The sequence below is a fragment of the Hylobates moloch genome, unplaced genomic scaffold (genome assembly GCF_009828535.3).
Source record: "Hylobates moloch isolate HMO894 unplaced genomic scaffold, HMol_V3 SCAFFOLD_7, whole genome shotgun sequence".
NCBI lineage: Eukaryota > Metazoa > Chordata > Mammalia > Primates > Hylobatidae > Hylobates > Hylobates moloch.
Genome location: NW_026652282.1, coordinates 128,151,657 through 128,176,133, shown reverse-complemented (window position 1 = coordinate 128,176,133; position 24,477 = coordinate 128,151,657). Strand labels below are relative to the sequence as shown.

Below are 24,477 nucleotides of genomic sequence, written 5' to 3'. Positions count from 1 at the left end.
GTTGCTTTTTAATGGAAATGTTTAAAGTAGAATTCAATAATAATTGAAAGTAGATCTTGCACATTGACTTCCTCTTTATGTAATTTTATGAATGTAATCTGCTTTTTAACTTATAAAGTTATTTTCTGTATTTATCTTAAAATTGGCAAAGGGTCTGTTGGCCTGAATCATCTGGGTTTTAGGGTATATTCACTGACTTTTTGTAAGTGCTGAGACTCTCAGATGATCAGGATTAGTGGGTTGGAACCTTTTTATGACATGCTGCCGCTAGTCATGATGTCTTCCTCAAAAAGGCTTTGGTTCTCAGTGAAAATTTGATGGGGAGATTGAACTGGGGACTCTAAGGTGAGGCAAAATGACAACTTATTCCCTCTAGCTGAGTCCTAGGAGCAAGATATAGGCACAAGGTCATAAACATTTGCAAATGAACCCTCCTTGTAGAGTTTGAAGATGAGTTACAAGGCCTGGAAGGCTATAGACCAAAAGAGAATGCTTGTGCAGTAGTGGCAGCAGTAATACTAGCAATGTTTGCAGAGCTCTGCCTTTAGGATGCATAATGTCCTTTTGTAAAAGTAAATGGGTTTAAATAATTTTCTTTTTTTATTGCGGCAAAATTCACATAACATAAAATTAACCATTTTAAAGTGTTCAATTCTGTGACACTTAATACATTCACAGGATTGTGCATCCATCCCAGTTCCAGAATTTTTCATCACTCCAAGTGGAAACTCCATACGCATTAAACAGTTACTCCCCATTTCCCCCTCCCCTAACCCCGACAACTGCTAATCTACTTTTTGTCTCTATGGATTTGTCTATTTCATGTAACTGGAATCCTATAATATGTGACCCTTTTTGTCTGGCTTCTTTCACTTACCATAATGTTTTCTTGGTTGTTCGATGTCGTGTATCAGTACTTCATTTTGTTTTATGGCTAGGTAGCATTCCATTGTATGAATAAACCACATTTTCTTTATCTACTCATCATTTGATGGACATTTTGGTTGTTTCCAACTTTTGGCTACTGTGAATAGTGCTACTGTGAAGATTTGTGTACAAGTTTCACATGGACATGTTTTCTTTCTGGTGTGTACCTAGAAGTGGAATTGATGAGTCACATGGTAATTCTACAGTTAACTTATAGAGGAATCGCCAAAGTCATTTTGTTTTAGATAATATAGTGCCATGTATATAACATAGTACTGTTCACTCATCTTTGAATTGGGACAGTCATACCTCCAGCACCATCATAAGGAGGAGTACTGAGACTACCATTTTTGGAACCACTCTTGCTCTGTGCCAGGCACAAGCTAGGTGTGGTGTCTCATTCGAACCTTACAGCAAACCTTAGCAGTAGGTTTGGGCCTCCTGGCTGAGCAAAAGAATTGCAGAGTCATTCCATTTGTGGCAGAATGATTGGGGAGAAAGCATACAGACAAATGAATTGGTCCATAAAACTGTGCTCAAGACCCCAGACAACACTGCTGGTTTCAGCTGACATAATAGTTAGAAATGGCTCAGAACCCAGTGGCTGCATTCATGCAGACATAGTCCAATAAAAAAGCCATTTACTTTCTGGAGACGTCCCCAAATCATCTCATCCATAATCATCACACCTTGACTCATTTGAAGAAACTCAAATTATCCAGGTGTAGTGAGTACACAGCAATCTTTTTCAAACAGTGTCTAAGAGCTTATACTGTGGGCTTAGAGCATAAGCATCCCCAAGAGAATACATTTCAAATACATGTATGAAAATGAAACACAGGATCAAGTTGTGTCAGCTTCTAAACTGGCATTTGGGTACTGAGTATCTTACAATCAGAACAGCCTCCCGTTTTTCTGCTACTTCCACCTTCCACAGCAGTATTAGCCAGGCTGAGCCAGGTGACAGGTCATGTGCGCAAACACAAGCAGAGCAAGTAGGGTATGTTTAAATGCTAAATATTATTCCCTCAAATGGGAAAATGCAACATGAGTCCAGAATGGGGGAATTATTATATATAAATTAAATATGCCAAATGGTCAGCCATAGAGACTCATGATCATAAGAAAACATTTTTAACAGAAGATTTTACCTTTGAATGACTCTTTAAAGTCAGAGATATATAATCACACATGTGCATGGCTTCAATGAAGACGCGATAGTGATTGCAGCCTGAAAATACCTGTTAAAACTTTGTGTTTTCTGTCCGGTCCTCTACTGCATTTGACTTTCTTGGTTGGGACTATTTGGGCAGCAGACATATCTATGCTGTGTTCTAAGGTGGTGGGACAATGCTGGGACAGTGTAGGAGAGTGTGTGAGAGTATAGCTTTATAGTCACACAAACATGGCTTTGAATTCTAGTTCTGCCACTCTCAAACTGGTTGACCTTGGACAAAGACCTAAGTACCTATAAAATAGAGGTAAAAATAGCACCTTCTTCATTGGGTCATACTGGGGATTCAATGATTAGGTCAATCAATACAGGCAAAAGCACCTGACGCTATGCTTAGCACATAGTAAGTACTCATCACTTTACGTGATAATAATCATCATCATTATGAGTGCTACTAATGATCTAAAAAGCTTCACATTCTTTGAGATACTACATATATTTACTTTCCCTTTTCTTGTAAGGAATGGGATGTTAAAGACAGCTGCTGGGTTTTCTATCCTGTATATGGCAAACTTGAATGAAAATGTTTGTCATCCTAAAGTTTATTAGCTGTGTGCCTGGCCATGAGTAATTTTAAGTGTAGATATTAAGAACATAGTTTTTGGAATAAAGAAGCCTAGAGTTTAATCCCAGGCCTCAAATACTAGCTGTATACTAGCTGTATGGCATTGGGAAAGTTGTTTAACATCTCTAAGTCTCAGATCTCTTACCAGTAGACTGGAATAAGCCAGCCTTGTCTAACTCTTAGGAGTATTGTAAGGATCAAGTGAAGACAGTGTATGAGAAAATGCCTTGAACTACAAAATAGGTGGTTACTCTTCCTTGTGGTCCTTTTAAATATTAACTGGCAGCCCTCTCTTTAGGATCCATAGGGAAATAGACATAGCCCTTCATTTTGGCCTAGGTATCCATAGGGATCTGTTAGGAACTGCATTGCATGTCTTAACTGGCCCCCAAAGGCAGCCATCAGATACGAATGACCTTAACTTTCCTTTAAGCCCTGACAACTTTTAAACTAGAGATCCCAGAAAGAAAGGCTAGGTTGCCAATGATCTGCACCAAGTCCTCCAGGAAATTATGTGTCTCTAAAAGAGTTTTTCTTCCAAGGATTGGCGTGGGTGGAGAGTTGATTCATACCCTTCTATTGCAGTTCTTACCTTCTCTTTCTGAGCTCATGCTGTGCCCTAGAGAAAGGCTTGAAGGCTCTTCTAGGATGCTATACTCACCTTGGCTCTCTCTCAGGAGCTATCCCTGAATGGGAGATAAATAACAATTTGAAGTTGACATTGGACATTGCAAACATCCAGAACAGTGTTGGAATTAGACATAGTGCTATGTACTTAGTGTCTGAATAAGCATGTGGTGCAATGTATTTTTTAAGTTTGATATCAATGGCATGGTTGAGATTTGGGGGCCACATGATGTCCATTACCTGGCTGACTGCGTTTTTTACTTCTCAGCTGCCACTGTTGGCATCATAGATATAAAATCCGGCCCTGGCCTTCCCCATGAAACACTTATTGAATTGCCATTTTCAAGCCAGTCCTCCAGGGCAGGCAGAGATGGCCACTGGAGTTTGGCTAGGGAGTGGCCTGACACAGGAGGACAGACTTTTTGGGAGTGGGAATATGTTGTGTTCTCTGTATGCCCCTGCCTCATACCACTAAACCTCTGGTTTTTCTTTTTTGTCAGTTTTTCTTTTCATTTTTCTCGAGGTTAAAGGAACCCCTGAAAATTAGGAGTTAAACCTGGAATCAATTTTCATTTACAGCTGAGAAGCAGTTATTGATGCTGTGCTTGCAGCTCAATAAAAGATCTAAAGATATAGACCTTGTGCTTCTCTTTCAATATAAGCAGCCTAAACAGTCTCAAATGTTTTTTTAACAAAGAAATTGTATCGACACGTTTATTTAAAATCGCTGTCTTTAAAGTTTTAAACTATCCGCAATTTGACTTATTCCAAAGGCTTCTAGAATGTGTGGTGGGCAAACTCCAAAGCTCCCTCCAGCACATGTTCTTAGAGCCAGGCAAACATCTGCTTAATATTTAATTGAGTGATATTATGATGTCTGATTTCCACAGCCCTAAACATGTAGTCTGGTGTCCACAGGTAGCGGGATGGCTTGTGATGCCTGGGTTCTGAAGCCTAGTTAGATCTGGGCATGGCTGTCTCATGCCCCAGTTAGCTCACATTGGCAATAGAAGCAGCAGACTTTAGAAATCTAAAAGACATAAAAGAGATGGGTCTTGTTAGAAACTTCCTTTAGGGCATTATAACATTAATAACATCTTATTAATATGAATTAGATTGAAATATTAGATGACTTCATTTAGCACAGTTAGAAGTTCAGAAAACATTTGATATGACTGAAAATGTTCAATTAGTGACCAGGTTCACTAAAAGACTCTACATAAAGCTTGGAGTAGTATGCTAGTGCTTTAAAAACAGAACTGAACCATTAAAATTTTCTTTGAACACAAAACATGCTAATGTGTTGTGTCTGGGCACATGATTGTGAGTAGCTCCAGTGTACCCAGTTTTATTTAACCCCATCTTATTTCTTTTTCTACCAAAGAAGTATCCTGGTATTCTGTGAAATGTTCACTTAATTGAAAGCATATTAATTACTGGAGATGTATGGACTTTCCAACTAGACACTAGCAACAGAGTTGCACCTTAAGCATATGAGCATTTACAGAAAACAATAATCTTCTTAGATCTTCCCCTCCCCTTCATAGTTTTGGTTTTTTTTTTTTTTTTAAATCTTCAGATTACTGATTACCTAACACAAAAAAGTTGCTTTTAATCCAGTTTCTTTAATCCAGGTCTTATATTTGATCCATTTGGATTTGTTTGTTGTTTGCTGGTGGTCATGGTCATGGTTGTTGTTCTTGTTGAGCGAGCTTACTGGCCTGGTTGCTATTTGAGAATTTCAAATGAAATAATTACATAGCCACTGAAGACCCAAACATTCTGGCAGCTTTGGGATGTGTTCCTGATACCTGTGATGCACACTGAACTTTCAGAACCTAGTAGCCACATTAAATTGAAAGCCCGCATTTATATTTTAAGTTTGCTAATGAAAAAGATGCAATGAATTTTACTCCTGCTATCAGCTGGCTCTTTTGAAGTTGGTGTGCTGTATAGAATATATTACTTGTGACAACAGATACTCTTCCCTGCTGTAATTGGTCCTATTTTAAAGCCACAGTTCTCCCTCATCATACTGAACAAGTTGTTACCTCCCCAAGGTTTCTCTGCATTTCTATTGACTTTGTTATCGGCAGAAAGGCTGGGGAAAGCCTCTTCGGTAATGACATCGATACGACACACACAGCAAGAGAGGTCAGCCTGTCAGAGCTCTAGAAACAGCAGATGGATTAGGATGAAACTGGGTGCAAAATAACTTTGATAGAGTCTTTTAATGTAAACAGTTTATCTGTCATTGCCTTTCATTGAAATCCCTCACAGAATGATAGCATTTGGGCCTTTAAGGTTACAGAATGTAGCTGAATAAAATCCATACATTGTCATACTCAAACTATCCACCAATTAGAGAATGAGAGGACATTTTAATTTATTCATTAAAGACAGGAGAGTAAATAGGATAACATATAAGGTTAATAGAATAACATTGGCCTTCATATTCCCAAGATTGTATTTCCCATTTGGCTATATTAGCACAGAGACTAGATTAATAAGAAACTGCTTAGGGCTTGTATGATGTGGTTTTTAATATGCTTGAGACAAGTCTGTGACTGTTTAGAAACCTGTGTGTTGAATTCTTTTGTTACAATTAGGTCTTCTCCTTTAGTACCAATTTTTTTGACTTGTAAGTTATATACAATAGAATGCTTTGAGCATACAGAGATGCATAGAAGTGTAATGTTTTTATGTATTGTGCTTATCACATGGTCAGTAATGACCAAATACTGGCTAATGTCTAATAAACTTTGTGAATTATCCAACTATGAGCATTTCAGTTGCAAAGCCCATAGCTCTTTTGCTTAGCTTAGCACTTTTCCACAATGACCTTAAGTCAGACACTGGTGAGGGTATGTTGCTTGCCCCAAGATCCAAACAGAAACAAAAATGGATATGATCTGTCATTTCAAAATAGATAATGCTCATGTATGACAGGGATGACCACAGCCTTTTCACCCACAAGAGCACACAGCATATATATGGTTCTGTGAAGAGTGTGGCAGTGAGAGAGCAGCCACCTCTGGAAAGCTGGGGACCAGTAAGTACAGATTTCAGTTGAAGTGCCTGGAGAAAAGAGTCCTCATCATGTTGCCGTTTCTGGGCTGGAGGAAGTGACTAGACATCATTGGTCCTTTCTTCACGCAAGCCCCACCCCCTCTTTGGTCCAAGACATTCTTTTTCTTAAGTCTCTTCATCATCCCAATTAGGGTCCTAATCCATTCTTGTAGCCTGGAAGTTTCACTCTGGAGTCATTCGTAAGTAAATCCCAGGAAATGCACCATGTGTGCCTAACTTCACTGGTAGTTTCCAAGCCTTGAGTTTAATCAGGGTTCTAGAATATACCTAGAACAGTATTCACATCTCAAGCAAAAGTCATATAATGAAACACTTTGCCACTTTGAAAAAGTAAGATTTTGAAATTTATATTCTGGCTTGAAAAATTTACTGGGGCTTTGGTTTAGGGCTCAAGAATGCTTAACTCTACCCCTTCCCCCCCAGATATCTGCCATCTGCTAAAAAAAGTCACCAGGCAGGCTGCAAACACCAAGGACCTTGTCCTGCATGGAAAACTGAATTGATATTTTCTTAAGCAGCTATATTTACTTTTATCTTTATTTATCAAGAGCAAAGAGCATAAGCATTGTAAGTGCATAGAAGAGTTTCCAAATTTGAGATTAACCAGTCTAACATTAACTATTCAAAATACAGGTGGATGGGCAGAAAAAAGAAACAAAACTTTCCAAAATGTATGGGGCCACATAACTCGTATTTCACACAGCAAAAATTCCATAGGAGTCTTTGGAACATTTTACTAAAAACGTATAAACTTGCTAAAGCTAGTTTCTTGTTAATGGAGGTCGACTCAAACTTCATATTTAACCCTGAATCATATATATGTATGTGTTTCTCAAAAAACTAAAAATAGAACTACTATATGATCCAACAATCTCACTTCTGGGTAGTTTTCCAAAGTAAAGAAAATCAATATATTAAAGGAATACTTGCACCACTATGTCTACTGCTGCACAAGTCACAATAGCTAAGATATGGAATCAATCTAAATGTTCATCAACAGATAAATGGTTAAAATGTGAGAGAGATATATATATATACACACATATATACAAAATTGATTACTATTTAGCCATAAAAGAGTATAAAATCCTGTCATTTCTGGCAACATTGCTGCAAAAAAGTAGGGCTTTAGTTCTTCCCCCTCCTGTGGAGTCTGCAGTCCGGATTCATGCCCTTCCCCAAGTTCTGGCCAGGAGATTTCTCAATGGGTTCAAATTGTTACAAAGGTCAGCTGGAGGTTTCCTTCTCCCTGTAGCCTTTTCTGAGTGCCCCTGGCAGCCCTCCTAAAGGACCTCTGTGAGGCAAAGCTGAAATTGCTTACTGGGGGCCCAGCAAGCCCACAGGGCTTTTCCCGCTTCTTCCTCTACCCCTGTATTTTGCTAGCAGGGGTATTGTGCTTACAATAAAAATGGCTATGTTTTTATTGTAGGGATACAGGGAACCAAGTTACAATTGGCAACATTAAATTCACACAGACAATGAGGGAAAGAGAGAATAAAAGTGTACAGACCAAATGTGTTAATAACCATGTAATTTTATTTGAATGTTGACGTAAGTGACACCCACCCACCACCTTAAACACCCACATATAAATGAAGTCTGCAATAACATCCTTTTGTCTTATTGACAACGAGTATGGCCGTGCTACTATATGACTGTATTTGTGATGTTCTGGCTGTGAACAGTGTACTCTGTGAGTGAGTGTGTGTGTGTGTGTGTAAGAGAGGGAGGGGGAGGGGGGAGAGAGAGAGAGATACAGAGATTACAGAGATACCGAGACAAATAGGAATTCTGTGCATTACTGACTGGCACACCACTGCCCTCACCTCTGGATGTCTGTTCCAATCCCGTATGCTCTGTTGTGTTCCTCTGTGAAGACAGTAGTGCAGTGGTACTTGTGATAATTCCTCAGAAAAGTGGAAGAACCTGGCCTCTTATAGCCTCATTTGCCCTCTTCTTCTCCCCTCTGTATCTTCTCACCTCTCCTGCCCAACCATTCTTACCTCTCTAGTATTTCTTCTCCCAGCCCTCACTTGGAGCAGAATCACAGCATGAGCTCAGGTTCTTAAAGATAGTGATTAGGTTCACCTTCAAGCCTCTGAGCCACGAGCCTGCCTGGTAACATGGAGAAAACTTTATAGTGAGTGAGAGCATCCCTATGACCAGGCATGTCCCAGAATCCCCGAGCCTAGCCTTCAGAATCCTCTGGGCATAAACATGGACTCGAGGGTCATTAAGTCTTATTAAGTCTTTATTCCTCTTTACTGCATCTGCAGAGAAGCACCGTGCTAGATACAACTCCTTAGCTCAGGGGAGCAGATGTGTCATGAAATGAGGGGAAGGGAACTATCCTGAAGAGAGAGGAATCTGTTTGGGGGATGATGTTAATTCAGCTTCCCTCGGGAGCCATGAAAACATTGATTTTATACCATTAAGTCTTCACAGTGTGACCATGAAACTGTTCTCAGCAACTTTTCTGTTTTAATATATTTGTGTAAATCCTGATGTAGTTTCACAACTGTTACAATTGAGGCTTCAAAAGATGAAGGAGAAGACATCTAAAATAGACAAATTAGACTCTGTGGCACAACTCTGTTTATTGGCAGTGTGCATGCCTGCAGATAATGGCAGCAACTATCTTCCAACCCAGCAAGATTCTCCTTCTCAGTCTATAACTAATGGTGAACAGATACAGTATTTGGAGAGAGGCTTGCATGTGTTTCAGCTCCTTTGGCAGAAGGTGAAGAAAATTCCACATTTTTTTTCTGATAAAACATATTATATTGTCCCTTCCAGCCACAGCAGAAGTAGTGTTTCCTGAGAGGCTCCCTTCCTGAATGATGATAGGGTAGACCTGATAATACTACCAGGACATGCTACAGAGCCTGGTTTTCCTGACTATGGTTAGAAATAGACTGAGGGAAAATTCAGTACATTAGACAATTAGTTGATATTTTTTGCCTCCTAGTTCAGACTATTTTGAGTTGTTAGCACAGAAATAGTAATGCTGTCTGTGGTCCAAGAGACATTCTGGTTTGATCGGCCATGTTCTTGTGTTCATTACTTCTCCTGATTAACGAGAAAGTAACTCCCTAGCTTCCTGTTTCTCCCTCATTGTGTCCATCTTCCTTATTGTATCCACATTTATCTTCCCAAATCAAGTCTGACTCTATCCAATTTATGCTTAAAATTCCTTCCCTTGAACCCTACATTCTCCATTGTATGCTACAGACTTTATATAATAAAGGGCAAACACCATTCTTGCAAAGTCCTTCACTCAATATTCAATCACACATATATATGATTCAGGGCTAAATATGAAGCCTTAGTCCACTTCATATATATAATATATCTCCATATGCGTATATATATATAAATACATGTATTTATATATATCCATATGTATATAATCCTTTTAGATATATGTGAAATACTCCTGTGTGTGTATTAAAATATGGAATACCAGACCTTAAAATGACCATAGAGAGTTTTTACTCCAGCTTTCTAATTTTCTCAATAAGAAAACTGAGATACAAAGCAGTCAGTTAGTATTTAGTGTATAAATAAAAATGTAGTCTCATCACCCAGAGTATAATGTGTTTCAAAGGGATAAGAAGCCTTATCACACTAGTAGGTTAATGATAAAGATATTTTATCAGTATTTCCTGCCAATTAGGTTTTTGAATACGTAATTGAGTACCTACTATGTACTAATAGTACACTTCCCATTTCTTCTGGTTATGCATGATAGGGAGAAAACCTCTATTAGGCATTGATTGTCTCTCACTAAAAGATACATGTCATTTTGTGAAGTGTGCCCCCTTAGCATCAGGGGCAAGAGGGCTCAGATTGGTTAGGGGAAAGAAAATTGAATTTTCAAACCCACAAATCCCAGGGGAACAGAGTGACCAAGTGCCACTTACATTGGGCCTCCTGACTGGGGAAAAATAAACACCTCAAAGCAATACTGAAGTGCTTGCCTGGCATCTCCATATTTACTGCACTTAGAGAATGATTAGTGTCAACAGATGACTTTGTGGGTGAAACATGCTTCTTCACCAAAGACAGTACATTTTTCATGAAGTTACAATAAACCAAACCTTAGTTATAAACGAAATTTCCAACTGACAAATGGATCTTGCTAAAGGATTTTCTATCCAGCGACATAGCCAGATTGAAGGGAGCAAGTCTTTATGGAATGCAGGCACTTCTGAATGCTGTTATCACATCATCTTTGGGCTGGATGCTCACAAGACTCTGGCTGCCATGGTAGTGAAATGCACATGCAGGTACAAGTAATACCTGCTATTCAGTGGCTATTCAACTGGCTGTGGCAGGTTCTTGAATGGCAGTGTGAGTGAAATTGATATTTACTCAATGAGCAATGGGAAGCCATGAAGGATTATGACAATGAGAGCAATGTGATCAAAGTGGAGCCTTAGGAAGATTCATCTTGAAGTAGAACATAAAATAGATTTAGAATAGGGAGACCAGTAGAGAAGTGAGGTGGCAGTGGCCATAGTTCTGGTGAGAGGCAATACAAATCAAGTTAGCAGTAGTTGCAGGAAGAGTGAGGAAGGCACAGGTAGCTACAAGCCTTCTTCCAGAAAGTGGAATGGGAAATTCACCCTGTGAATGCTGCTCCAGACTCCCTCCTCTTTGGAGTGTAAACAAGAGCCTTACATTCAGTTGCAGGATGAATTTAGATGCACATCAGCCTGGAGCTCAGCTCTTCCTCCAGAGGCTTATTTTTTCCCTCCATACAGAGTTTAGTGTCCTCTGGCACATTTTCATGCCCAGAGCATAATGTCCAGGCCTATGAGTTTGCCTAGTCATTCTTGATTCATTTATCTCATCAATGTGTAAGTGACTGTTAAGTGCAAGACATAGTTCTATCCACTGAGAACAAATTTTCCCCAACCTCTGCCTGTCAAAAGTATATTCCTGCCCCTGTTATGTATAGCAAAGACCTATTTCATTGATTATTAGAAAAGAATGAATAAAGTTAAAATGTGGAAAGCCCAGTGATCTAAAGATAGGTAACATGTTTTTGCTTCCTAGAGGTTCAAGGTTCAAATACAGGATGTTTCCATGCACGTTTTCAGGCATCCATAATAATGGTTAGTGTTTTCCTAAATATTATAATCCCTGTATGACAAGTCAGAAATTCAGGCATCCAGGTGTTGCAAAATGTTGAGTGACATTTTGTCCTCTTAATCTGCCACCCTTGGCTGTGTGTACTTAATGCCAGCTGGGGTTTAGCCTACAGGATACATTGTCTTTTGCCATTTTACTCATTCCAGTGAAATCTATTTAAATGCTGTAATTAAGCGATTCATTTTTATATTTAAGCAAGTGCTGTCAGTATATGCCTCTTCAATTGTTTTAGCCAATTCTGTCGGTATTGATTTTACGCCATCTGAATACCCTAATGATGAGTTCATTTGTTAATAGAAGAGTTTCTCTTCTGAACTTAGGCAATCGATGCAATTTACCAATACATGCTGCTAGGTTAGGGTATAGCTGTGCCTCACAGAACAATCATGTGAAAAAAAATTAAATCCAAAACAAAACAAAGAAACACAAAACCAATGCAATTAATTGTTTTTCTGTCTTTTTCCATGTTGTTGAATACCCAGTTATTTGAAATTATCTGAATGATTGGCTTTTCCCTTTTGATTAAGAAATGTAAAAACCCAGTTTGGATGTATCTGCTAGTAGAATGAAAGGAAAATGCATATGACATGGAAATGTAAAAGGCATATAGAGCAATACTAATAAAATCACATTTTATGCTTAACTGACAGTATTATTATTGATTATGGAAAAAACTAATACCTGAGTCCACTGCCACAATATCTCTAGGCCGTCCAAATGTTCACTTTGACAGTCTCAACATACAGGAAACATATTGCATTAGATTTGTTTTCTGTAAAAGGAGGGGGATGATGTCATAAGTCTGACTGTTCAGAGCATGCTTCTTACAACCCCCAAAAGATTCTCTACATTTTCTATAAATATATATTTCTAGTCCAATAGACATGTATAAATACATTTAATTTATATTTAAATAAATATAAATAAATTTGCTGATAATGAGAGAGAAGTCACCTCAGAAATGCTCCTTGGAATCAGAGAAGTTCCTTCTTCCTTGCATTTAATTTCTCAAGATACTCCATGACAGAGGTGGCCCATGTAGAAGAGGAGCTTCAGGGCTTCCCCATCCTCAGAGTCCAATGTTAATAAAAAAGTAAAGAGCCCTCTGATGGAGTGAAGTGTGGAAGGAGGGGCTACTAAAGGAGAGATAAACTGGAAAATATGGAATCATCCTAGGCTTCCTTGGAAACACAGAGAAAGAGAGAGAAAAGAGAGAAAGACAAATAGAGAGAAGGAGAGATCTGTAGAATCTAAACATATCAAAGTCTTCTGTGAATAGCACTTTCCAGACAGAAGCATTCTATTCACTCCAGAACCACTACTGATATGGAGAGTAGAAGATAGTGGTTCCTATAATCCTCATTGGAATAACTACGTAGGTTTCATACCACAACGTGGCCTCTACTCAGTAAGCCCATAAACTATCTGGCTGTAAAAATCTACGCATGAACACCTGTGTAGAAAGCAGTCACAATCAAGGTGCACTGCATTTACATATCATGTTGCAGCTTCCAGAGCACTGTTGTCAGTGTTGGCTACTCACAACCACCCTTGCTGTAGAAAATGCAGGAATTATTATCTTCATTTTTAAAATGAAGAAACTGATGCTCAGAGGTGTTTAGGACTTGCCAATAGGGTAAGTGGCAAATCTGGGACTAGAACCTAGGTTTTTAACATTTCTGGCACAGCACTCTCTCCACTCTAGTCTATTACCTCTCATCACACCATACTGGAGTACATTCTCTAACATTTTAATTTCTTTTATTGCTTTTTTCTTATACTAGAGCTTCCTCAATTGTGAGATAAGTATCATGATAGGGAACCATGGCACAAAATAAGGAGAATATAGGTTTTTAAAAGCATGTAGACGTTATAAATTAAAGCAGCATAACTGTTAACTCTCCAGCCTCCATTTTCCAATCAGTTTAAATTACTTTAATGTATGTTTTTAAACTTAAAATTAGCTGCAATCCCAATATGTAACTGTCTTGATGTTTGGTGAATTGTGCTATGTCAATTCCTTTTAATTTTCCTCCTTTTGCAGTGTGTCTTACATTCTGGCATGTGTATCTGGAACTTGGGATTGTCTTCTTATGTCCCATCATTTCAAAAGAGAAATTCTCTCTTTGTGTATCTTGTAGAATAATTCATGTATCATTTGTACATAAATAATTCACTTAAAATTTTTTCCTCAAAGTCTCTTCATGTAATAATTCCTCATAGCATGCCTAAAACAACATCAAATTACAGTGAAAGCAAAGTAACACATTGCGAGCTTTTTCTCATATGGCAAGGTTCTCTGCCATCATTTACTTGCCATCATTTACTTGAGAGATTCAAGGTGATGAGCACACAAGAGGATGACATGAGGACATCTGACTAGAGCTGTTGGGACATCAGAATGATCACAAGTTAATTTCCAAAGAAAAGAGAACCTCTCAGCATAGACATTTTCAATCAATAGCCAGGCAACCCAGAAAAAATAATTTGAAGGAAGTTATTTTCCTATGTTGGCTCTATAAAAAGATGTATGTTTCAAAGAAACTGGCCTCAAATATGATCATGTTCCTCCTGATCAGAGAAAAATAACGGGGTCTAATTGACAGTTCTAAAGCATAGGGCAGAGAGGGTATTTTCAAAAAACGTGCCTCCGAATCAAAGGGAGGATAAGCAATGTCACTTTGATGTTTCCCTCTTCCTGTCTCCTGCCAGTGGCAAGCTCATCCTATCACATCCAGCATGCTTTAAAAGGAAACCACTTGAACACAGCACCCATTACTTTGTGATAACCTAAGTCTTCTAGAACAGACTTACCTGGATTCTAAGGGATTGAAAAAAGTGGATTCACGTGATTTCCACAGTGACATGTCTTCAGCCTACTACTATATCTTATTGCAAACCAGCCAGGCTTGGGAGAGAAAAGGGTTTTTTAAAACAAAGGCAGATGTGAGTGTGCATGTATGTGCAGACTGGGTCCTGCTGCTGTAGGAAAGGTGCATGGCAGTCCCCACTTCCTGCCAGCACTGCTTCTCCCTTTGTTCTTCTGACTTGGGAGAATCTGCAGGATGAGTGAGGTTCGCATCCTCTGTACATGGACTGCAAATGGACAAGTTTTCATATCCAAGATACATGTGACACATGAGTTGGGCCAGCCAGACACGTATTTCTTGTTTTCTCATTTTCACCTCTTACCTCATTCCTTAGCTTTTTTCCTATTCTAGCACTTGCCAAAATTCAACCTCAGGCACAGATGGTGAGAAAATGATTTTTGCCTACCAAGCCAAAGAAAGTGCCCAAATATTAATGGTTATTTATCTAGAAACAGAACCTGAGACTTAATAAATGGAAGCATGGATTTCCAGCACTAACATCTAAACTTTGGAAGTGTTTTGTTCAGTTGTTAGGCATAGAGGTCTTCAGTATGTTGAATATCACTTGTCACCCAGAATGTCAAGTTCAGAGTTAGATTATATGTTGTCTCTGCTAAAAGTGGTTGCCTCTGTATTCTAATTTACAGCAGTATTCTCTTCTCTGTAGCCCTTACCCACCTCCAAGATTCACAAATATAAAGGTCCCCAAACAGATACTTTTTTAAAGGACCTGAACAACCCTGAGGTTGTCAAATGGCTGCTTCAATGCTCTTTTTATCAAACATAATGTCTATAGCCTGAAAAAGTCTATGGGAGTACAAGTTTGGTTCTGATTACATAATTATGCTACAGAAATATGAAAAAAAATCATCACTAAAACCCTCCAGGTGCTTAAACAGTTTGATAGACTGTAGCCATTCTGCCATCAGCACCCCCAGCTGTGTTGCTTAGCAACATTTTAATTCCAGAAGAATCGAAGGAGCTGAAATCCCTGTGGAGAAGGAAACAGAAATAAGAGGGCTGTTGACAGATGATCTGAGTTGTTTCTTCTAATATACTGTGAAGATCACTAGCTCTTTTCATGAATGATAAATGGACTGTACACAGATCAATGGGTTCAGCAGTAAACTGGAACCAGGCTCCATGTCTAAGGCAATGCAGGCCAAGAGGCCCAGAGATTTCCTCATTTCTATGATTTGGTGTATATTTTCTTCAAGGTTCCACAGGAGGAAATTGATCTGAGTATTCAGTCATTCCTTGCCCTTCTGTGGTGTCAGCTAATAAACATGATTTTAGAAATGGACACTCGACTTTCTATCATGGTGGAAGTATGGCCAGGTGTCAGTAGTAGTGCTAGGGTGAGCAGTTCCCTACCACAAATCTAAAAATGCAGGACATGCCCACGACCATTCTGTCTGTATCTGTTTCCCCAACCTGTCATTACAACCCAATCAGGTCCAAACAGGTTAAGATTAGAGTGAAAGGTGGGAAGAGAGGGACCCTAGTTGTGCACCCAGAAGTCCACTTTTATGGTCCGTGATGAACTTTCTAGGCAGTCCTCACAATGCCCACCTGTACTGGAAAGCTGCACTTGGATAGGTAACCATGTTTCCCAGGAGAAGAAAATTGCTTTCTGAGTCTCCAGTCTGCTTATCTACAGCACCCTGTTTCGGTTAGCTCCTTATGTTTCTGAAGAGCATTTTATATTGCTTATTGTTTTGGTAGCTAGTTGCAATGATTATGCCTGCTAATATTGTCTAATTGCATTTTTTCTTCTGTTTACAGGCTGTTGAAAAGGCAAAACCTAGGAATAATCCTGTGAAGTAAGTTATTATTTTTATTAGTTGCAAATGTTAATTTTAATGGACTCGATGCATGTGAAAAAATAAGGTCATAAAAGAGACCTTGGATTTCGAGTTAATCTCTATTCACGACAATTTAAAGACAAAAACAAAACAAGCCAAAAAAATCCTCCAATGAGCAGGGACCAGCTTATATTTTTCCCGGTGTTCCTGATGAAGAAATGCCCCAAGTTGTACCCAGTTTACGTAAATTAATATGTGCAATCCATGAATAGCTGCCAAATACTATTATAATCATATTCAATACATAGTACTTCAAGCCTTTGGGTTTTGCACATGCTAAAAAGATTACATTTTTAATTGCAAACCTTGGACCTATGACAGAGACATAAATGACTGAAAGTGTGCCAAGTGATTTCCAGCCACGTGGGGAGGTTTGGCACCTTGGCATCAAGGCCTCAATACTCTGTTAATGAAAAGCTCATAAAATATACTTAACTAAAGGCTTTTCTTTATGTTTTAGCTAACAGAAAGCAATTCCCAAGGCAGTTTATGAGATACTCTTAAATCATAAACAAGCTACACAGACCTCTTTTAAATATAGTACATCTTAGACATCCTGTCTCTTCCAGAAGGGAGACTTTCAAATTAAGAAGGATGGCTGTCTTGTCATTTGGGTTTGTAACATCTGATTGCAGTGTTACAATGCATGCTAGTCCTGCCAGCTCTGTGGCTGAGGGAGGACTTTCTCTATTTGCTGGGTTATTATAGGTCTGGTAATATCACATCTCGAGGAACTATGTGTTAATTTATTTCGGCTGACTTCCATTATAGTTGGTACCAAATACAGAAATGGAGAGTACATAGATTTTTAAGTTTCTGGGAGAATGGATCAGCTAATGCCAGTGACAAGAAGCCGGCTTATGTTTTGTATAATAAAATAACTAAATTTCCACGACACCAGGGTAGCATTTAGCATACCATTAAATCCAAGCCCTAGTACGTTTTTCCAAAAGGCGTTGTGTACTTTGCTTTTAAGTTTCATTTTTCTTAGGCCAAAGAATATTCCCTATCAGGCTCTGTAACATCTAGAGAGGCATCCATAGTCTGGAGATACATTATGTTGTAGTCTTATGGAAGTATTTGTAGTAGCTGAGGTTTTGTCAGGTCGTGCAGTTGGGGGTTGAAATCTTCTCTGCAGCCTGATTTCTTTTCCGTCTGAATGCCCTAAAGGCCCCTCCACTGTGAGCCTGTGGCTGGCAAGCTCGGAGAATTAGAGGATGGTGCTAATGAGGCCAGGGTCAGGGCTTTTGTCCCTGGGTGGGCGATTAGTGAACTTCTTTCCTGCAGTTCAACTTCACTCCTTCCTCCAGTCCGCCTGCATGCAGATGTGTGCCCCAGGTCACAAGGAGTGGGGCTAGGGCTGGAGGAATGTAAATCGAGGCCCTCAATGGCAAATGTCTCCAAGCTCCAGCACTCCCAATAGGAAGTGATTCCCAAGCTGCATTTTTGCATGCATAGAATAGCCCATTGGCAGTGTTTGGGGTTGCATTTAATTCTATTCTAATGGCCTAGAAGCAGGACCTGTTTTCTCTTTGCTCCTTGTGAGCATTTGACCCTACAGTAATTGTATTTTTATGAGTTCTTATTAATTCACAGTGCAGACTCTATCTGCTGTCTAGTGTTTTGAGGAATGTTATAAAAAGAAGGAACGGAAACTAGAAGAGTCAAAGGATTATTGAGCTTTGTGCTTTAAATATATTTGAAAATCCGCTTAGTAATAAACCTAAGTCATAACCAACTGGTAGGTGTTTAGAATTGTCTTCTAATTAAATAAGATACTGTTCTCAGGATGAGTTTGTGTTCATGATACCAAACTCAGCACTTGAAGAAGGAGACTTCCTCAAGACCTCAGCTCAGAAACAAAAACTCCACAGCAGGGTTCCGTTGCTCCGCCTGACAGGAGAACAGAGTCAAAGTTTTTAGAAAGTTTTATATATAATGGTCCTTTTGCCATTTCTGATGACATCAAAGGCATCCCTCCTGAGGAAATCTCAACTGCACAACCCTACTATGCCCCCAATTCAGCAGGAAGCAGTTAGAGCAGTCGTTGGCCAACCTCCCCAACAGCACTTGGGTTTTCCCATTGAGAGGGGGACTGAGAGACAGGACTAGCTGGATTTCCCAGGCCGACTAGCAATTCCTAAGCCTAGCTGGGGAAGGTGACCACACCCTCCTTTAAACACGGGGCTTGTAACTCAGCTCACACCTGACCAATCAGATAGTAAAGAGAGTTCACTAAAATACCAATTAGGCTAAAAACAGGAGGTAAAGAAATAATCAAATCATCTATCGCCTGAGAGCACAGGGAGAGGGACAATGATCGGAATATAAACCCAGGCATTTGAGCGAGATCAGGTAACCCTCTTTGGGTCCCCTCCCATTGTATGGGAGCTCTGTTTTCACTCTATTAAATCTTGCAACTGCACACTCTTCTGGTCCGTGTTTGTTCCGGCTCGAGCTGAGCTTTTGCTCGCCGTCCACCACTGCTGAATGCCACCATTGCAGACCTGCCCTTGACTTCCACCCCTCCGGATCTGGCAGGGTGTCCGCTGCAATCCTGATCCAGTGAGGCGCCCATTGCCACTCCCGATCGGGCTAAAGGCTTGCCATTGTTCCTGCACAGCTAAGTGCCTGGGTTTGTCCTAATCAGGCTGAACACTGGTCGCTGGGTTCCACGGTTCTCTTCCATGACCCACAGCTTCTAATAGAGCTATAACACTCACCACATGGCCCAAGGTTCCATTCATTGGAATCCCAAGATCAGAGAACAAAAGTCCCGCCCCATCTTGGGAGTGGCCACCACCATCTTGGAAGCTCGAAGAACAAAGACCCCCCCCCCCAGTAACACTAGAGAACTTCAGTTATACACAATGCACTGGAACCCCAAATAGAGTAAAGATTCAATACATGTTTTCTGAATGAATAAGTAAACAAATTGGACATATCCCAGAAAACAGGGATTCTTCCAGGAAAATAGGTTTCTTCCAGGAACCTAGCCTGCAGGCTTGACAAGGCTGGTGGCTCTCTTCTAGTAGAGTGTCACTGTCATGTTAAAAGGACATGTGTATTGTAACTAACCAAGTGGTCCAGTCCTATCGGGTGAAATTCACCCCTGATATTTCATGTAGGTTCTTTTCTATTTTCCCCAAGTGTCAGCCGGTCTGAGAAATAAAGGGACAGAGTACAAAAGAGAGAAATTTTAAAGCTGGGTGTCTGGGGGAGACATCACATGTCAGCAGGTTCCGTGATGACCCCCAAGCTGCAAAACCAGCAAGTTTTTATTAGTGATTTTCAAAAGGGGAGGGAGTGTACGAATAGGGTGTGGAAAAGACAGCCGCCCCCAAAGCAGCCATTTCAGAGGCCTCCTCTCAGGGACGCATTCTCTTTCTCAGGGATGTTACTTGCTGACAAAAAGAATTCAGTGATATTTCTCCCACTTGCTTTTGAAAGAAGAGAAATATGGCTCTGTTCCGCCTGGCTCACCAGCGGTCAGAGTTTAAGGTCATCTCTCTTGTTCCCTGAACATTGCTGTTATCCTGTTCTTTTTTCAAGGTGCCCAGATTTCATATTGTTCAAACACACATGCTCTACAAACAATTTGTGCAGTTAACGAAATCATCACAGGGTCCTGACACGACATACATCCTCCTCAGCTTTCGAAGATGATGGGATTAAGAGATTAAAGTAAAGACAGGCATAGGAAATCACAAGGGTATTGATTGGGGAAGTGATAAGTGTCCATGAAATCTTCACAATTTATGTTCAGAGATTGCAGTAAAGACAGGCGTAAGAAATTATAAAAGTATTAACTTGGGGAACGAATAAATGTCCATGAAATCTTCACAATTTATATTCGTCTGCCATGGCTTCAGCCAGTCCCTCCATTCGGGGTCCCTGACTTCCTACAACACAGTTCCTGTTATTCTTGACTCACGCCACATGTAAAAATGTTCCTCCATTGCTCTGGTTCTTTCTAGCTGTTTTGTTTCTGACCAGTTCCTTGTTTGATCTCATAACAAGAAATAACATTTGATTGTCTTTTTGAGCATACAATGAAAATTGTGTACAGTTTTACTGGAAAACAGAGGCCCAGCGGCATCATTTACAACTCAAGTATGAACACAAATTGGTAAATATGAACATGTGTGTGGTTTCATATAGCCCTTTGGTGTAGAGTTTGGCAAATGGTTGAAAAAAATCAAAAGAAGAACGTTTTTTGACATGTGAAAATTATATGAAATTCAAATTTCAGTAAGCATAAATAAAGTTTTATTGGAACACAGCCACACTCATTCATTTCCATATTGTCTGTGGCTGCTTTTGTGCTACAATGGCAGACTTGAGTAGTTGTGACATAAAATGTATGCAGCCTATAAAGCTGTACACTTTTACCATCTGGCCCCTTATAGAAAGTTTGTGGACTCCTGCTCTAGTTGGTGAGGTAGAAAAAAGCATTAAGCTTTTTTGTGATGCTGAAGGTTAAACTATCAATCCTTTCTCCTTTGTCCTTTCAAACAATTAGTTTTACTGAGCCCTTATTGTGTGTTTAGGACTTTCTAGGGTTGATGTGCCACTTAATTCTCATTCAGAGCAAACAGATTCGCTCTTCACTCACTACCTTTGAAAATCATACGGATATGAGATCCATTGACAGGGCATTGATGCCTCAGAAACAAATGAACGCATAGAACACATATCTAGAGCATACTGCTAGTCTTCCAAATTGTATGTGGATGGATTTATTGCAAAGGGCATATTAATTTTCTAAAATTCTGTCACTTCCACATCTAACTAAGGCTAAATTAGCTTTCAGTTATGGTGATGGTAAATAAACTTATTAGTGCATGGCTAATAAGTTTCTAAAAGTTTTGCCTCCTTCCCCCTATTTCTTAACCACTCTTTCAATTTATTTTTAATATTTTCATGGCTGTAAGCTGCTTCTTTCATTGCCATAGGGAAACTGTGATATACAGTAATTATGCTCCATATAAAAAAGAAATTAAACATATGCCTAGTGAATGTAAGCACATAATGTACCTGGATACACTAATGCCATTTCCTTGAAACATTAAATATTATCTCTGAGGGTAAGACTCAAACATGAGTGTTCTTAAGATCACTGATCAGGACAAGAGAAACCTGGTCTATTTCTCACTATATTGGAACCATACTGTTATCAGAGCTTGATTAGTATGTTCAAATTATGGCTCTTTAATGTGTCAGAAAGACTTTCACTTGTATTTTAATGCTCTGCAGCAGTCATCTCCAAGATTTCATTGTGACAGCAAGGCCTGTGAGATGTACAGATTTCTTCCACCATATGTGACTTATCACATACGTTTTTTTCAAAAACACATTTCTGTTATTAAGACATATGTGATAGTACATTTCTGAAAATGTGAATTGCTTTTGGCTAAAAGCCATGCACTAATAAGTTGAGTTGAATCTAACCAAGGTTGACATCTGTTACCAAAAGAGAGAGAGAAAGAAACAGAGAGAGAGAGCATACACACACTGTTGTCAAGCATAAAATTCTTCCCTGCTTTTACACTTTAACAACATTAAACAATGTGATGGTTGTCTTTCACAATTCAGGATCAGAATCCACTCTGCTTAGGAAATTACTGTTTTTTTAGGACCTGATTCATCATAGATATGGTGCTTTCATTAGTGAAAATGACAAATAGCCACAAAAATTCTCCTGACTATGATATTTGCACATTATTCATTTATTCATCTGATGAATATTTATTTAGGTTCTACAACATTCTGGGAACTGTGATAGGTGCTGAGGGAATTAAAAGTAAATCTGACACAGGTCCTACCCTTGAGGAGTTTAGAGTCCAGCAGAGAAGATAAAATCGGTTTGTAAAAAATTAAATACAAGATATATAGGGAGAGAAATGTTTGTTAAGTGGGGAACAGATAAAGTACAGGGAGGCTTTAAGAACAAAAAATGCTTCTAGTTAACACTGTCAAAGATGGAAAGGACAATGGGGGAAGAGAAAACGTTTGCACCAGGATTTTAAGGGCTGCCGGTTTGCGACACTGGTGCTGAGGTATGGCAAGGGAAAGCAAGGAGCCCAGGATGCCTGATGGGATGCAGGCAGTGAAAGACCAGGTTGGAAACCAAGGCTGAGTAGAAATGGTAGCTTAGGGCCCTCAGAGCTCACCCAGATGGAAGAGATTCACATGGTAGAGTCAAATGGCATTAAAGAGCTCTTCACTTGGTACTGAATGTGAATTATCAATCAGTCCCCTAATTATTAAACACAAAGGGTTGATAGACCTGGGTTCTAGTCTTGAATCTGATATTAGTTTGTAGTATGAAATTGCATGCGTCACCTCCTTGTTATAGGCCTCGGCTAGATTATTTATATGGACATTCCACTTCTTTAAAAAAGCCAAAGCCTGGAAGTCTGTTTTATGATTATACTCATTTTAGAACAATATTAGCCCTGTTAGTTCAATGTAGATTCATGCATGCACATAAATTATATATATGTGTGTGTGTGTGTGTGTGTGTATAATGCATCTGTATTTAACTCCACACACACACGTGCACACACACATAATGCCTTTCCCCACCATTTTCACCTTTTACATTTGTGGAATAAAGGACAAGAAGCCACATCATTAGAGTTTAAAAAAGATATCTTAAGTAGAAAATAAGTGTGGCTCCAAAGACACTGGGTAAAGCCTTTGAAATGGCCCCCTAGGACCAAAGGTAATTTTGCATTTGGAGTCCATATCTCTTGTGATGTTCTTGTATACATGCACATCACAGACATGCAGAATGTCAGTCAGTTAAGTCACCATTCTGAATGATAAGGCAGTGGAATCTGATTTGTGTTCTGCCAAACAAGTTTTGTGGGATTGTCTCCTTGAGAATAAAAGGCTCCAGCACCAAGAAGTTTTGGCATCTTCTGTCATATCCCTTCCCTGGAGCATCACTGTGCACATTCACATAATGTAGGCTCAGAGAAGGAGTTCTGTTTAGCTTTGTCTTGCCTAAGGATTCCCAAATGTGTTTGACCAGAGGATAGCTTTGTCTGGCAGGGCAAATGTTTCATGAAACACAGAATTGAGTGTTGTTGCTAACAATAAAGTGGCTTCATTCAATTTAAAAATGTTTAATTCCACATTTGTTGGCAAGGTCACAGAGAAAAGGGACACTTGTACACTGCTGGTGGGAGTGTAAATTAGTTCAGCCATTGTGGATAGTAATGTGGCAAATCCTCAAAGAACTTAAAACAGAATTACTATTCGGCCCAACAATCCCATTTTTGGGTATATACCCAAAGGAATATAAATCATTCCACCATAGAGACATATGCACGTGTATGTTCGTTGCAGCACTATTGACAATAGCAAATACATGGAATCAACCTAAATCCCCATCCATGGAAGACTGGGTAAAGAAAATATGGTGTATTTACACCATGGAATACTATGCAGCCATAAAAATGAGTGAAATTATGTGGTTTGCAACAGCATGGGCAGAGCTGGAGGCCATTATCCTAAGCAAAGTAATGCAGGAACAGAAAACCAAAAACTGCATTATTTTTTAAAATTTTACTTGAAGTTCTGGTATACACGTGCAGAACATGCAGGTTTGTTACATAGGTATATGTGTGCCTTGGTGATTTGCTGCGCATATTGACCCGTCCTCTAGGTTCCCTCCCCTAGCGCTCCAGCCCCCATCAGGCCCTGGTGTGTGTGTTCCCCTCCCTGTGCCCATGTGTTCTCATTGTTCAACTCCCACTTATGAGTGAGAACATAAATACTGCATATTTTTAGTGGGAGCTAAACAATGAGAACAATGGACACGACGAAAGGAACAACAGACAACTGGGCCTATTTCAGGGTGGAGGGTGGGAAGAGGGAGAGGATTAGAAATAAATACCTACAAGATACTATGCTTATTACCTGAATGATGAAATAATCTGTAAATCCAACCCCCATTACATGCAGTTTACCTATATAACAAACCTGCACATGTACCCCTGAACCTAAAATAAAAGTTTTCTAAAAAAAGAAAATGAATTGACTGTAAATGCTTAGATTTATTTCTGGATTCTCTATTCTGTGCCATTCTTCTGTGTGGCTCCTATGTCTCTTTTACAGTGTGACACTGTTAGT

General features: G+C 39.4%; 1 protein-coding gene across 1 annotated transcript in view; it reads left to right on the top strand.

Annotated features, from left to right (window-relative positions):
- AFF2 (ALF transcription elongation factor 2) overlaps positions 1-24,477 on the top strand; it is a 486,418-nt gene that overhangs the window by 372,517 nt on the left and 89,424 nt on the right. The window contains exon 10 of the mRNA XM_058441365.1: positions 16,256-16,293. Within this exon, the coding sequence (XP_058297348.1) occupies positions 16,256-16,293 (38 nt within the window). The remainder of the gene's footprint in view (positions 1-16,255; positions 16,294-24,477) is intronic.